The 13320-nt window shown below is 36.7% G+C and overlaps 1 protein-coding gene and 1 non-coding gene across 2 annotated transcripts in view; both read right to left on the bottom strand.

The window, feature by feature from the left end:
• The window catches only part of MRPL3 (mitochondrial ribosomal protein L3), a 40401-nt gene that overhangs the window by 13256 nt on the left and 13825 nt on the right, over window positions 1-13320 (bottom strand). Inside the window, exon 6 of the mRNA XM_023207425.1 lies at window positions 11906-11966. Within this exon, the coding sequence (XP_023063193.1) occupies window positions 11906-11966 (61 nt within the window). The remainder of the gene's footprint in view (window positions 1-11905; window positions 11967-13320) is intronic.
• Window positions 3329-3465, bottom strand: LOC111539557. The gene has a single exon (XR_002730719.1). It is a non-coding gene; the product is annotated as a small nucleolar RNA SNORA58 (small nucleolar RNA).

Consider the following 13320-nt stretch of genomic DNA (forward strand, 5'->3'; position numbering starts at 1 on the left):
ATTTAACACGTTTCCATTTAACATTGAATTTTAGAATATAATTGAAAAGTACAGTGCTTGGCAATTTAAAAATGAAAAGGAAATACCTAAAGAGTAATTTGAACTTACCATATCATTTGGCAAACAACACTTCAAAGAAAAAAGGAGAGAAAGACTGGCAACACTAATCTAAATGAACATGTCACATTGGCCATTCTTGGTAGAAAGTTTACTGGTACTTTTGTGTTCTTAAACGGATGATCTCTTACTTAAAAAGAGAGTGTGAAGGCATGCACCAATAGAACACATGCCAGGTGAACTACTGAAGATAATTTAGCTCATTTTAAGAGTAAATAATTATAAGATAAAAGTGGTATCCTGAAAGTGCTAATTATCTGTTGGCTAATTACAGATTGCTTTTCAATCCAGCTCTAGAATACATCATGTGGTTATACTGTGCACAATGAGAACTTCTTCAGTAACTTTTAAACAAAAGAATAGAACACAAATAACATGACAAATTATTGACTGAATTCAGATTAGGGAGAACAGAGTGTACCTGTTGATCCATGGGGGCTACAGGTATTTATACTACTCTCAGTTGTCACTCAACTTGAGAACAAAAATAAAACAAAAGCAAGAAATGAATGAATCTATCCTTAGCATAGCCAGATACATTTCAAATACAAGGTTTTCACAGGTCATACAAAATAAAATCTTCATTTTACTAAAAATAATATACAACATACTTTATGTTTTATATCCCTTACCCCTTTTCTGCTGTAGTTTTTAATTAATGATAGCAGAAAAAATCAAATAAAGGAAAGCTTAAAGTGGAAAGAACATAGAGATCCCAATTTTAGTGAGATATATTTGAAAATTAAGAAAACACAAAAGATGTATTTTATTTAGAGTATCTATACTAAAACACAGAAATTCAGATGTATCATTTAATCCAGGAAACATTATTGTCCTTGCTTCTCAGTCCATTTCCCCTTGGTACACTTTCAGTGCATGAAGGGTAGAAACTGTGTATTATTTAGCCCTAGTGCCCTGTCTAGAGAAGTCAGAGTAAAATTTGTTACTGGCTATAGCTGTGTCCTGGGAAGACAGGGGATTAAGTCTCCTTTCTTATGTCCTGTAGTTTCCGATTATTGTATAATGGGCATGACTTTTAGTTCAAAAAGATGGTTTGAAGAAACGAGGAGAATCTTAAAGGTATGGCTAATAATCCTGCAGAAGGGAATGCACAATTTAATGTTTCCCACTGAATTCCATAAATCTCTAGAGATTCTTACTATGAAAATTGCATTCCCTTGCTATACTGTGACAAATGCCCAAATGTCTACCAGCAGACACACAGGTTTTAATATAAATCTGTCATGTATTTCTTTACTTTGTGGGAAACTGCCTTTCCTTGCATGATTCTAGATATACTTGTCTATGGGGATAAAATGAAATGTCCATAAGGTAAACAGTGACCATATACCTGCTTTTAAACCCATCCATTCTGTGTTCTCTGAGAACTTCCTCTAAAATTCCCATCCCCTGAGTCTTTCCCTTGAGAAGCCACTGGATTCTCCTACCTTCTTTTCCCTTCATATCCCTCCTCCTCTTCACTGGAACACAAACTGCTTCTCCTTCTCTCATCTACCATTCACTCTCTGCAATCCATCTTTCTCTCCAATTACTCTTTGGAATTCACTCTGAGGTTAATCCCCAAATCCCAAATCCAAGTCTTACTAAAACAGCTTTTTATTTTGGAAGTTTTAAGGAATATTCAGGAGCAGAGAGATTAACTCCATAAATCCCTATGTATCCATCACCCAGTGTCAAACAATTATTCACTCAAGGCCTATTTTTCTATTTTTTCATCTGTTTCTCTCTCCTGACAACTCCAATAGATTATTGTGAGGCAAACTCCAGATACCCTATCATTTCATTCACAAATATTTCAGTACACATCTCTAAAAGATAAGAATACTTTTAAAGAACAAAACCACAATACCATTATCATGACCTAAAAAATTAAGTAATTTCTTAACATCAGTGTTTAGATTTCCATAGGCTCTTTTAAAATAGACTCTCTCCACAGGATTTTCCTCTACCCCTTAATGTCCCATCCCTTTCCATTGTCATCATTTCTTCCCTATTTTCCTGCTTCCATAATATTCTTTGAGAAATTTCATTTCTCTTGCTGATTCTGATTCTCTTCTCACTAAGGTTTAAAAAGAGGGATTGGCAAACTGGCCTGTGCTGGCTGTATGTTTTCATAAAGTTTTATTGGGATAGAGTCATGCACACTAATTTACGTATTGCCTATCTCTAATTTAGAGCTGCAATGGCAGAATAAGTTAGTTCTCTCACGGGCAAGAGAGAACATAATATCTGCAAACCTAAGATACTTACTTCCCATTCTTTGAGAAAAAGTTCGTTGACCCCTGAAGCTATTAGTAATAAGCGGGAGCTCCATAACCTTGCACTCTGGCAAGAATTCTGCTATGATCCCATTCTACAGATGTACCAACCATATCCAATTGGAAGTACCTCAGCTATTCACTTACAGTGTTTCAATACAAAACAAACATTCCTCTTCCTTCAAGTTATCCTTCACAGCCACCAGAGCAAAATTCCCAAGGTGGTAATCCAATCAAATAAATTTGTACTCTGCTTTAAGAAACAAAAACAAGCAAACAAACTTAGATGGTTCCCCAGTACTATTTTTAGCTTAGAATATATAAGGCTTTTTATAACTGGATCCAACCTGACTTCCAAACACTGAAAAATCTTAGTCATAGCAGATTACTCTATAAGTCCCTAAATAAGCCACTCTTTCATGCCTTTGTTCATTTTGTTCCCTCTGCCTCAAATACCCTTTGTACTACGTTGTCCATCTTTCCACTATTGTCATGAAAAAACCAAGTATTTATTATCAAGTTGCATCACCTGTAAAATATTCGATTTTTTTTTTTTTTTTTTGAGACAGACTCTCGCTCTATTTACCAGGCTGGAGTACAATGGTGTGATCTCGGCTCACTGCAACCCCCGCCACCCAGGTTCAAGCAATTCTCATGTCTCAGCCTCCCAAGCAGCACCTGCCACCACAGCCAATTTTTTGTCTTTTTAGTAGAGACGAAGTTTCGCTATGTTGGTCAGGCTGGTCTCAAACTCCTGGCCTCGAGTGATCTGTCCACTCTGGCTTCCCAAAGTGCTGGGATTACAGGTGTAAGCCACTATGCCCAGCCCCAAATATCTGATTTTTATTTTTTAAAAATCAAAATCCATCCTCTAAGGAGAGGTTTTTCAATTAGAACCATTTCCAAATTAAGTTTTCTTTTTTTCTTCAGGGAAATGTTTAGAGTCCTGCAATGTATCCAGCCACTGATGAAGCTGGTTAGAGCTGGCAGAAACTCCAAATTGTTCTTGCATACACTGTCCCCCCTGCCTGGCCATGAGCACAGTCAGGCAAGGTCTACTAGCATGCCCTCCAAATTAAGTTTTAACTTTCTCTCTTTATGCTGTAAGATGTTTAAGCGACTTGTACATATATCACTCAAAACACCAGTAACTGTGTACCAAATGGAAAAAGGGCACTTGACTTCTTTAAGAATACACCAAAATCAGGCTACATTTTTAAAATTTAATAAATAGAAGTGGGGGTGGGAAGGTGAAGAAATTACTGCTTTAAAAAACAGCTTCTCTGTTATGGTAAATTGGAGATTCACAGGAAAATGGAGATTCACCTGCGTTTCTAGCTAAAATCAAGACTGAGCTGAAATGAACCACTAAAACAGATCAGATGAAGTCTTTTAACTGTGATACAGTATTACTGAATATAAAAGCAAAATGTCTAAATCAACATCAAAAGAAATTCTGGTAAGATATAATACTTTACTATGCTTTAGATTCAAACTATCCAAATGTTCTTAGTTTTAAAACAAACAAAAAATTCCAATAAAAAAAAAGAACAATTTTTGCCAAAATATATTACATATATATAAAAGGCTTATTAGCTAGTTGACAATCTCCCTCAGGATTAGCTTTTAACTCATGATGAACTAATATGGCACAAACATTTTAATCTTTTACTATAGCTTCTCCTCATTTCAATAAACTCCCCCAGATGTTTCCTACTTACTTGCATTTCCACATAGCATCTTTACTGAAGATCCCTGTAAAGTGTGGGAGTCAATTTCTACCCAATTCAGTGTTGCTGTCTAAACCTACTTGATTAGTGATGAACAGCTGCTGAGCCCACAAGTCAGTTCCAGTTGCTTTGTGTTCCATTCACATATAGTTAGAAAGTGGCATGGGATATCGGTATAGCTGTAACTCTTCAGGACAAATTTGTGACAGCATAACCTGAAACGCAGGTATATGATCCCTGTCTAAAAACCATAAACCTCCCATCAATATCTGGGAACATTTTTATCAACAAGAGTGCGAGGAGTGCACTGCTTATGGCTTTTCTGACATCAAATCTAGCTCATTTAATAGTACAAACAGCCAAATGTGCAGTGATTCCTTCAATTTCCCAACTACACTAAATAAACCCAGACCACCACATTTGCTGTCCTGCGCATCTTTGTTCTTCTCATAAAAGAAAACACAAATAAACAATTCTACAATATCACGAAAGGACATATATTTTCTGAAGGTCTTCAGCCATATAATGTTCTTCAACAGATTAGAAAGCCATATTGTCATGAGCTATGAATCTGCTGTTGTGTATTACTTCTTCACTAGTGCAGATAAGGGTGAGTTATGCCACTTAGAAAACTGAGGAATTACTTTTTGGAAACAGATTTTTAGAATTGAAAGAAACCTTAGAAACCATTTAGCCTCAGACCCTCAGGTTAAAGACAACAAAATCGAAATCCCCACAAGTTAAGCCACTTGCCCAAAATCAAATTGCTGGTAAATGGAAGCATCCAGCCACGCTTTCAACCCAGGTGTCATAATGCCTCTCAAGAAACAGATTAGAAGAAAAATACTGCCGGGTGCGGTGGCTCAAGCCTGTAATCCCAGCACTTTGGGAGGCTGAGACGGGCAGATCACGAGGTCAGGAGATCGAGACCATCCTGGCTAACACGGTGAAACCCTGTCCCTACTAAAAAATACAAAAACACTAGCCGGGCGAGGTGGCGGGCGCCTGTAGTCCCAGCTACTCGGGAGGCTGAGGCGGGAGAATGGCGTGAACCCGGGAGGCAGAGCTTGCAGTGAGCTGAGATCCAGCCACTGCACTCCAGCCTGGGCGACAGGGTAAGACTCCATCTCAAAAAAAAAAAAAAAAAAGAAAAATATTAAAATATTCCAGCAAATCAGAGAAATGGCATGAAGCCATTTCAAGGGCATCCTCATTACTCTGTAAATTCCAGATACAACGGATAATATGTGATCTTAAAATTACCTAGAGTGTTTTGTAAAGCTACTACTTCATTACATAAAATATAAAGGCAAAATTTAATGTATTAGAAAACACAAGAACTGAATTCCTAATAATGTCATGTTTTCTATTCATTTCGAAAGATATTTTCTATTCAGGAAAACACAGATCTTTCTTTTAAAAATTGAAACAAATTACAAAGCAGCAACATTAATAATAGTGATAGTAGCTAATACTTCCGAGCATTTACTTATTATGTGCCAGGCCTTGATCTAAGAGCTTTCTATGCACTGTCATTCAATCTTTGTAATATGGCTATGAAGTACATTTACAATTATTCTTGTGTTAAAAATGAAGCAGCAAAGAGATTAAGAAAGTTATCTAGGTCACAGAGCTACTGAAAGGCCCATGCTTTTAGCCACCACCCTAGATTGCCTCTTATTAGGCCTTAATTTTGCTGAGCTCGAGTAAAAACGTGCTGCTTTGTAAATAGGGAGGCAATTACAGATGACCACTAATAAAATTTTTAACCCAACAAAACAACTAAATAAAACCCCAACACACCACTCTCCAACCACACATTCATTCTGACTGATTTAAGAAGGATTAATTTTTACAAAGATTATTTCTCTCTATAGTTTAATCACTCACCTTGAAAATTGCTTCACTAATACATTAAAAACATACTGCTTTGAATAACTTGTACATAAAGTTACTTGTTAAAAATGAAATAAAATTGAAAATATACAGGACAGCACAGCAACTGTATCCTGAAGGCAGCACATACCTTGCTTTCTCCTTCCACAGTTTACAACCAACATCTACCAGTTAGAACAATGAGTTTGTGGGCAGAGTTTCTGACAGTGTGTAGACACTCTTCACTCAGTGTACTGGGCTAGGTATAGAGCCCATAAAGTCCTTACTCTTTTAAGAACCCATGTTGACAGTTTAAACACTTTTAAGACTTTGATAGGCAACATACTTCTTTACACATTTTGGTATCTGAATGAAAGAATCCAAACTAACTGAATCTCAGTAAATGTGCCAAGGTGCTCCAATACCTAATCTCCTCCACCCCACTCCCCTAATTTTTATTACTGGCCAGGTGCGGTGGCTCACACCTGTAATCCCAGCACTCTGGGAGGCTGAGGCAAGCAGATCACGAGGTCAGGAGATCGAGACCATCCTGTCTAAAACAGTGAAACTCCAGCTCTACTAAAAATACAAAAAATTAGCCAGGGGTGGTGGCGGGCGCCTGTAGTCCCAGTTCCTCGGGAGGCTGAGGCAGGAGAATGGCGTGAACCCGGGAGGCGGAGCTTGCAGTGAGCCGAGATCACGCCACTGCACTCCAGCCTGGGCAACAGAGCAAGACTCTGTCTCAAGAAAAAAAAAAAAAATTATTACTAATGATAACATTATCAAGTAGTTATTTTTCTGTTTTGAGACCAAAAGGTATTAAGAATTTAAAAGGGCACTGACAACTTTAAAGGAGTAAGATTATTCCTGAAAATATGACTTGTTTTAATCAGCCCAGACTTGTAGACAAGATTTTTAAATTATCCTTTCAGAAAGAAAAAGGTATTTTAAGTTCCTGAAGTCTTCTGACTTCAAATTTTAAGTAAATAATTACAGATAACCAGAAGAAAAATTACTTCAGGTATGCACTGTAATGAATTCAAAGATCAATAAGACACCTAGCAGGAAGTGTCTCTCCATGCTATTATGACTGCATCACTACCATCTCTGTCCTTTAAGTCCTTTCAGGCAGATACTAACACTGCTCCCTAAACACAGCAGAATGCATCTTTAGTTTTCTTTTTACTTGTTCTTTGTTTCATTCTTCTCTCATTTCTCCTTTTTTTTTTTTCACAAGTTATAATACGCACCACTAGAATTCAACAGAAAAAAAATGGGCTAAACATTCTATGCTGATGGTAGCATTAACAGTTATACCTCAGCTTACTCACTATCTGTACATTATCTATACTTGTTCCCTCTTCAAAATTGAGACTGAAAGAATGGGAAAATGTTAGACTCTAAACTATCATCTATTAAAAGTTACAATGGAATATAATTGCTACTACAGAACAAGAACATAAACTTGAAAAATGTACCCAGGGTAGGGGCAGGGAGAAAAGTCATCATGATACATGCTCTTTTAAAGATTTTATTTGGAATGAATTACATAAACTGCCATATTTCAAAGACTGGGCTTCATTATCTATTGATAGTATAATAAAACTATGTAAAAATGTTCTACTAGGCAGTTTTATTTATTAGATATAAAAATCTTCCTCATACAATCTAAATAAATTTGTCTTCTACCATCGTTTTGATGAAGAACTACTTCTGGTATTAAAAGTAAAAATTAAAATGAATTCTGGTAAATTATATATTCACCTCACACCCTAATGTGACACTGGTAAATTTACCTATTTATCTAGGGAATTATAACCAACATCAGTATAGGTAAACACAATGTATCTTTCAAGTAAGCAAGTTTCCTAATGCAATTTTATTTTAAAAGGAACACTTAAAAATTGTAAGTATATCTTCAAGAAGCTGTTACTGTTGGTTACTGGCCACTTTTTAGAAAACTGTCTGCAGACAATTTCATTCCTGAGGTAGACAGATTCTACTAACACTATTTTCTTGAAATGTAGATAGTGTTTGTTCCTTTAAAAAATTTTCTTCGTTATTTCTTTTTTTTTTTTGAGACGGAGTCTCGCTCTGTCGCCCGGGCTGGAGTGCAGTGGCCGGATCTCAGCTCACTGCAAGCTCCGCCTCCCGGGTTCAGCCATTCTCCTGCCTCAGCCTCCGGAGTAGCTGGGGCTACAGGCGCCCGCCACCTCGCCCGGCTAGTTTTTTTGTGTGTTTTTAGTAGAGACGGGGTTTCACCGGGTTAGCCAGGATGGTCTTGATCTCCTGACCTCGTGATCCGCCCGTCTCGGCCTCCCAAAGTGCTGGGATTACAGGCTTGAGCCACCGCGCCCGGCCCGTTATTTCTAAAGTACATTTAACTCAGCAATTAAAGTTGAAGGTATAAGGTTTAATTACATTAAGTTTAATATAAGTTTAATTACATTAAACTAGCTTGCTTTTAAACAGATTTTTATATGTTATAATTCAAGCAGAATTAAGGAAAGAAAGGCATTCTGAATTCTGTGCTAGGTGGAGGAGTGAGGAGGAAAAGTGGTTTAACTGATGAGCTTCTATTTTCCAGTCCAGTGGTTCTCAATGTGTGTTCCTGGACCAGCAGCATCTCTACATCACCTGGAAACCTGGTAGAAATACAAATTCTCAGGTATTAACCCCAGACCTACAGAATCAGAAGCTCCATGGGTAGGGTCCATCAATCTGTGCTCAACTAAACCTCCAGGAGATTATAAAGCCCACTCAAGCATCAGAACCACTGCTCCAGCCTATAAATTCATGTCCTTTCATCACTCCCTTAACCATGGCACTGCACAGATTTTCCCCTAGTGTTCACACTTGTAACAGGATTAATACCCAGAAGATAGTGCTCAAAAGTTCCAAAATGCATTAAAGAAAGAAGACAGAGGAGTTTAAAAAGGAAAAAAAAAGTTAAGCAAATGCATGCACATGCATGTGTACATGTACACACATATAACACAGGGAAGTCAGTGGCAGAGAGAAGAGAGAAGAGGCAATAGAAACTAGAGCTGTATGCAGCTGGGAATACAACGCTGCACTCAAAGGAAATTCAAAACAGTTTCAGATGAGAAGGACAACGAATCCTATAAATATACAAGCATTTAAAATTAAAAGCACCTTACAGCAATAATAACATGTCAGCTACAAGAGCTATAGTTATTGGTAACATTTAGCAAAAGGTCAAATAAAGTCCATTCATTCTCATGTAAGTAATAAATACCTCATGAAGGTATGCACACACACATGCGAGGAAAACCCTGCCCCACTGTTAATACAGTAAAAGTTAAACTTTTTTGTACTGTAGCCCATATAATAGTGGTGATCTTCTCAAATGGAGGTCCTCACTTCTCCAGAGCTGACTGTCCCTACTTTAAATTCCAGGGCTGGTTATTCCCCCAACTCTTATAAGCTATTTAATCCTGAAGCTGGTGCATGGCTATACACAATCTTGTTTCCTATGAAAATGATCTTATGAAAAACAAAAATAAAGTTTTCCTCTTTTACTTTATGCTTACAAGAAGGCAGCTAAAGTTTTAAAAATCACTTTAAAGAAGCCAAGGAAACCAAACAGAAGCACATGAGATGAAAGCATTTACTGAAGATAGGCATTTGAAAAGCCAGGCTCTAATCCAAGTTAGTCACAAGTCCAGCCACAAGGTAAATGTTAACAAAGCCCTCTGACTTTGCATGGTTTCTTAGAATATTCCATATATTGTATAAAATACGTAATGGAATTCACACAACATTAACTGTGTATAAATTAACAAAATTACTATGTGGCATTTTATATGCAATAATTCAAAAATTAACAAGCAAAATAATCTGATATACAACACAGATATTTCTCTAAGTAACCAAATCAAAGCTTTTAAAGCTCCAATATTTTGAGTTCTTGCCAAAGGAAAGCAAACAGAGTTACCAAGGAAACAGCGATTTCAGGGGTTCTTGTAACTAGGAACAAGTTCATGATAATCAGGAAGCAGGAAAAAAAAGGAGGACAGGTTTACAATCTCTCTAAAAAGAAGACTCACCTTGCTACCAATCTATCCCACATTTCATTTCTAAATAGCGAAATGAAGGTTATTAAAGCAGCCAGTAGCTTTTGCAATGGCCTCTATTTGAAACTAGGAAGACTGCATCTTAACTGTGTGAAGGAAAGTGGTATTAGCTCTCGTCCAGTTTCTTTTGATAAAAGGTGCTCTGGTTCAGTCTCTGTGATTACAAACCTATCCCAGAGCACCTGTAAACAATGGCATATTTTTCAGAGGGTTCCTAGTCAGAATAATCCCTGCAGAATTATCATGCAACAAAAAGGAGAAAACTGAGGCATCAAAAGAAATGAAATTATCATTTATGTTGAAGAAACAAACATTTGATCTTTGACAAACCTGACAAAGACAAGAAATGGGGAAAGGATTCCCTATTTAGTAAATGGTGCTGTGAAAACTGGCTAGCCATATGTAGAAAGCTGAAACTGGATCCCTTCCTGACACTTTATACAAAAATTAATTCAAGATGGATTAAAGACTTAAATGTTGGACCTAAAACCAAAAAAATCCTAGAAGAAAACCTAGGCGATACCATTCAGGACATAGGCATGGGCGAGGACTTCATGACTAAGCAACAAAAGCCAAAAGAGACAAATGGGATCTAATTAAAGAGCTTCGGCATGGCAAAAGAAACTACCATCAGAGTGAACAGGCAACCTACAGAGTGGGAGAAAATTTTTGCAATCTACCCATCTGACAAAGGGCTAATATCCAGAATCTGCAAAGAACTCAAACAAATTTACAAGAGAAAAACAACCCCATCAAAAAGTGGGCAAAGGATATGAACAGACATTTCTCAAAAGAAGACATTTATGCAGCCAACAGACACATGAAAAAAATGCTCGCCATCACTGGCCATCAGAGAAATGCAAATCAAAACCACAATGAGATACCATCTCACACCAGTTAGAATGGCGATCATTAAAAAGTCAGGAAACAACAGATGCTGGAGAGGATGTGGAGAAATAGGAACACTTTTACACTATTGGTAGGAGTGTAAACTACTTCAACCATTGTAGAAGACAGTGTGGTGATTCCTCAAGGATCTAGAACTAGAAATACCATTTGACCCAGCAATCCCATTACTGGATATATATCCAAAGGATTATAAATCACGCTACTATAAAGACACATGCACACATATGCTTACTGCAGCACTATTCACAATAGCAAAGATGTGCAATGAACCCAAATTTCCATCAATGATAGACTGCATTAAGAAAATGTAGTACATATACAGCATGGAATACTGTGCAGCAGCCATAAAAAAGGATGAGTTCATGTCCTTTGCAGGGACACGGAAGCTGGAAACCATCATTCTCAGCAAACTATCACAAGGACAGAAAACCAAACACTGCATGTTCTCACTCATAGGTGGGAAGTGAACAATGAGAACACTTGGATACAGGGCGGGGAACATCACACACCACACCGTTAGAGGTGGGAGGTTCGGGGAGGGATAGCATTAGGAGAAATACCTAATGTAAATGATGAGTTGGTGGGTGCAGCAAACCAACATGGCACATGTATACCTATGTATCAAACCTGCATGTTGTGCACATGTACCCTAGAACTTAAAGTATAATAAAAAAACAAATAAATAAAAAGCTATAACCTGATATGAACAGTTTACATACAATTAATTTGGCACAATTTAAAAACCAGTATCGTAGGTAGCATTAAAGATTTGAATTCAGAATGAGAAATATATTTATCCTTTATTCACTGACTTGAAAGACTGCACTTCTTTCACTTACTCTGCTCTCTTTTAATAGATGAAAACAAAAGGAAAAGAGAACTTGCTATGAGGACCTACGTTTTGGCTGTGACATCCACATACTGTCCTGGACGAAAGTGAGCAGCATAAAGAGGAGTGCCTTTATGAAAAGAAAATGAAAAATCAATATGAAATTTGACAGCACAGAAACAACTTTATGCAACATAACCTATATCCAGGAAGGCTTCGAGCTATCTGATTTCAAAACGGTAAAAGATTCTCTTCTCCAATTAGAAACATCCAAACAATGAAATTATTCAACAAACATGTCTTTTGACTGACTTCACAGAGACCAAAAGTGGTGCTGTTTGAAACGAGTGATTCCCATGACAACACAGTATTCTTGCTGTCAAACACATAAATTTGATGATTCTTGGTTGTTTTAGTGAATAACTGTATATTAAATTAAGATATATTTCTTGTTTTCACATTGGGAAAACAAAAACAAGAATAACTAAAAATTGTTGGGGCTTCATTAAATACCTTGTACCCACTGGACAAACAGGAAACAATTACTTGAACCCAAGTCCCTCATATGGTGGGTATGTATGACATCTATATAAAGCCTCTACATATCAGATTTTGGGTGAACTCCTCATTGTACCAATAAAACACAGTTCTCCAGTTCATGCTTAGATATTTAGAATAGCAAAAAACTGCCTTTATAGATACTCTTAATTTTACATAGAAACGTTTACAAAACCAGTGTGTGTAAATAAAGTCTTACTTTAAATGTACTTCGGAAATGTTATTTAAAAAGTTTTTAAATTTTGTGATGAATCAAAGCCCTTCATAATATTGTTTACATAAACTTGAAACTAATATTTACGAGAACTATTTGGCAATTAATTAGCAAACATTTACAGGGCACTTACAAATATGTGCAGCTAGAAATTCAAGAATGTAAGACACGGCCCCTGACAGCAAGACATTTATTATCTTGGTAAAGAATAAACATTAACATCATCAAGTAAGATACACTTTTTTAAATGGCAGAAACCACTGTAGTAGAGAATGTGACGGAAAGTTGATTATAGTTATAGTTTATTTAATACAAGCAGCAAAGAGCTGTAGGATTTTGGGGGGGACCTCCTTTAAGTTACAACCCAACCCGGATTTATATAGGCAGAAAAAAACGTTGAATGAAGAAAATAGAGATTTAATCATTCCACACTGTCTACATATTATCAAAACATCACACTGCACCCCATAAATGTATATAATTATGATGTCAATCAAAATAGTATTAATTTTTTAAAAAGACATTAAAAGTGACCTTTTATGAGGTTGAACTGCTGATTTTTGACCATTTTGGACGCCAAAAAACAATTTTATATGATTTGAGCTACAGCAAAAGTTAATGTGGGCTTAATTTTATCTTTATCATAAACATAGAGTTTAAGTTAGATGTGTTAATACCAAAGAGAATATTAAAAAGTGCTTCAGAACTGTCT

This window comes from Piliocolobus tephrosceles, chromosome 2, assembly GCF_002776525.5.
Source record: "Piliocolobus tephrosceles isolate RC106 chromosome 2, ASM277652v3, whole genome shotgun sequence".
Classification (NCBI taxonomy): Eukaryota; Metazoa; Chordata; class Mammalia; order Primates; family Cercopithecidae; genus Piliocolobus; species Piliocolobus tephrosceles.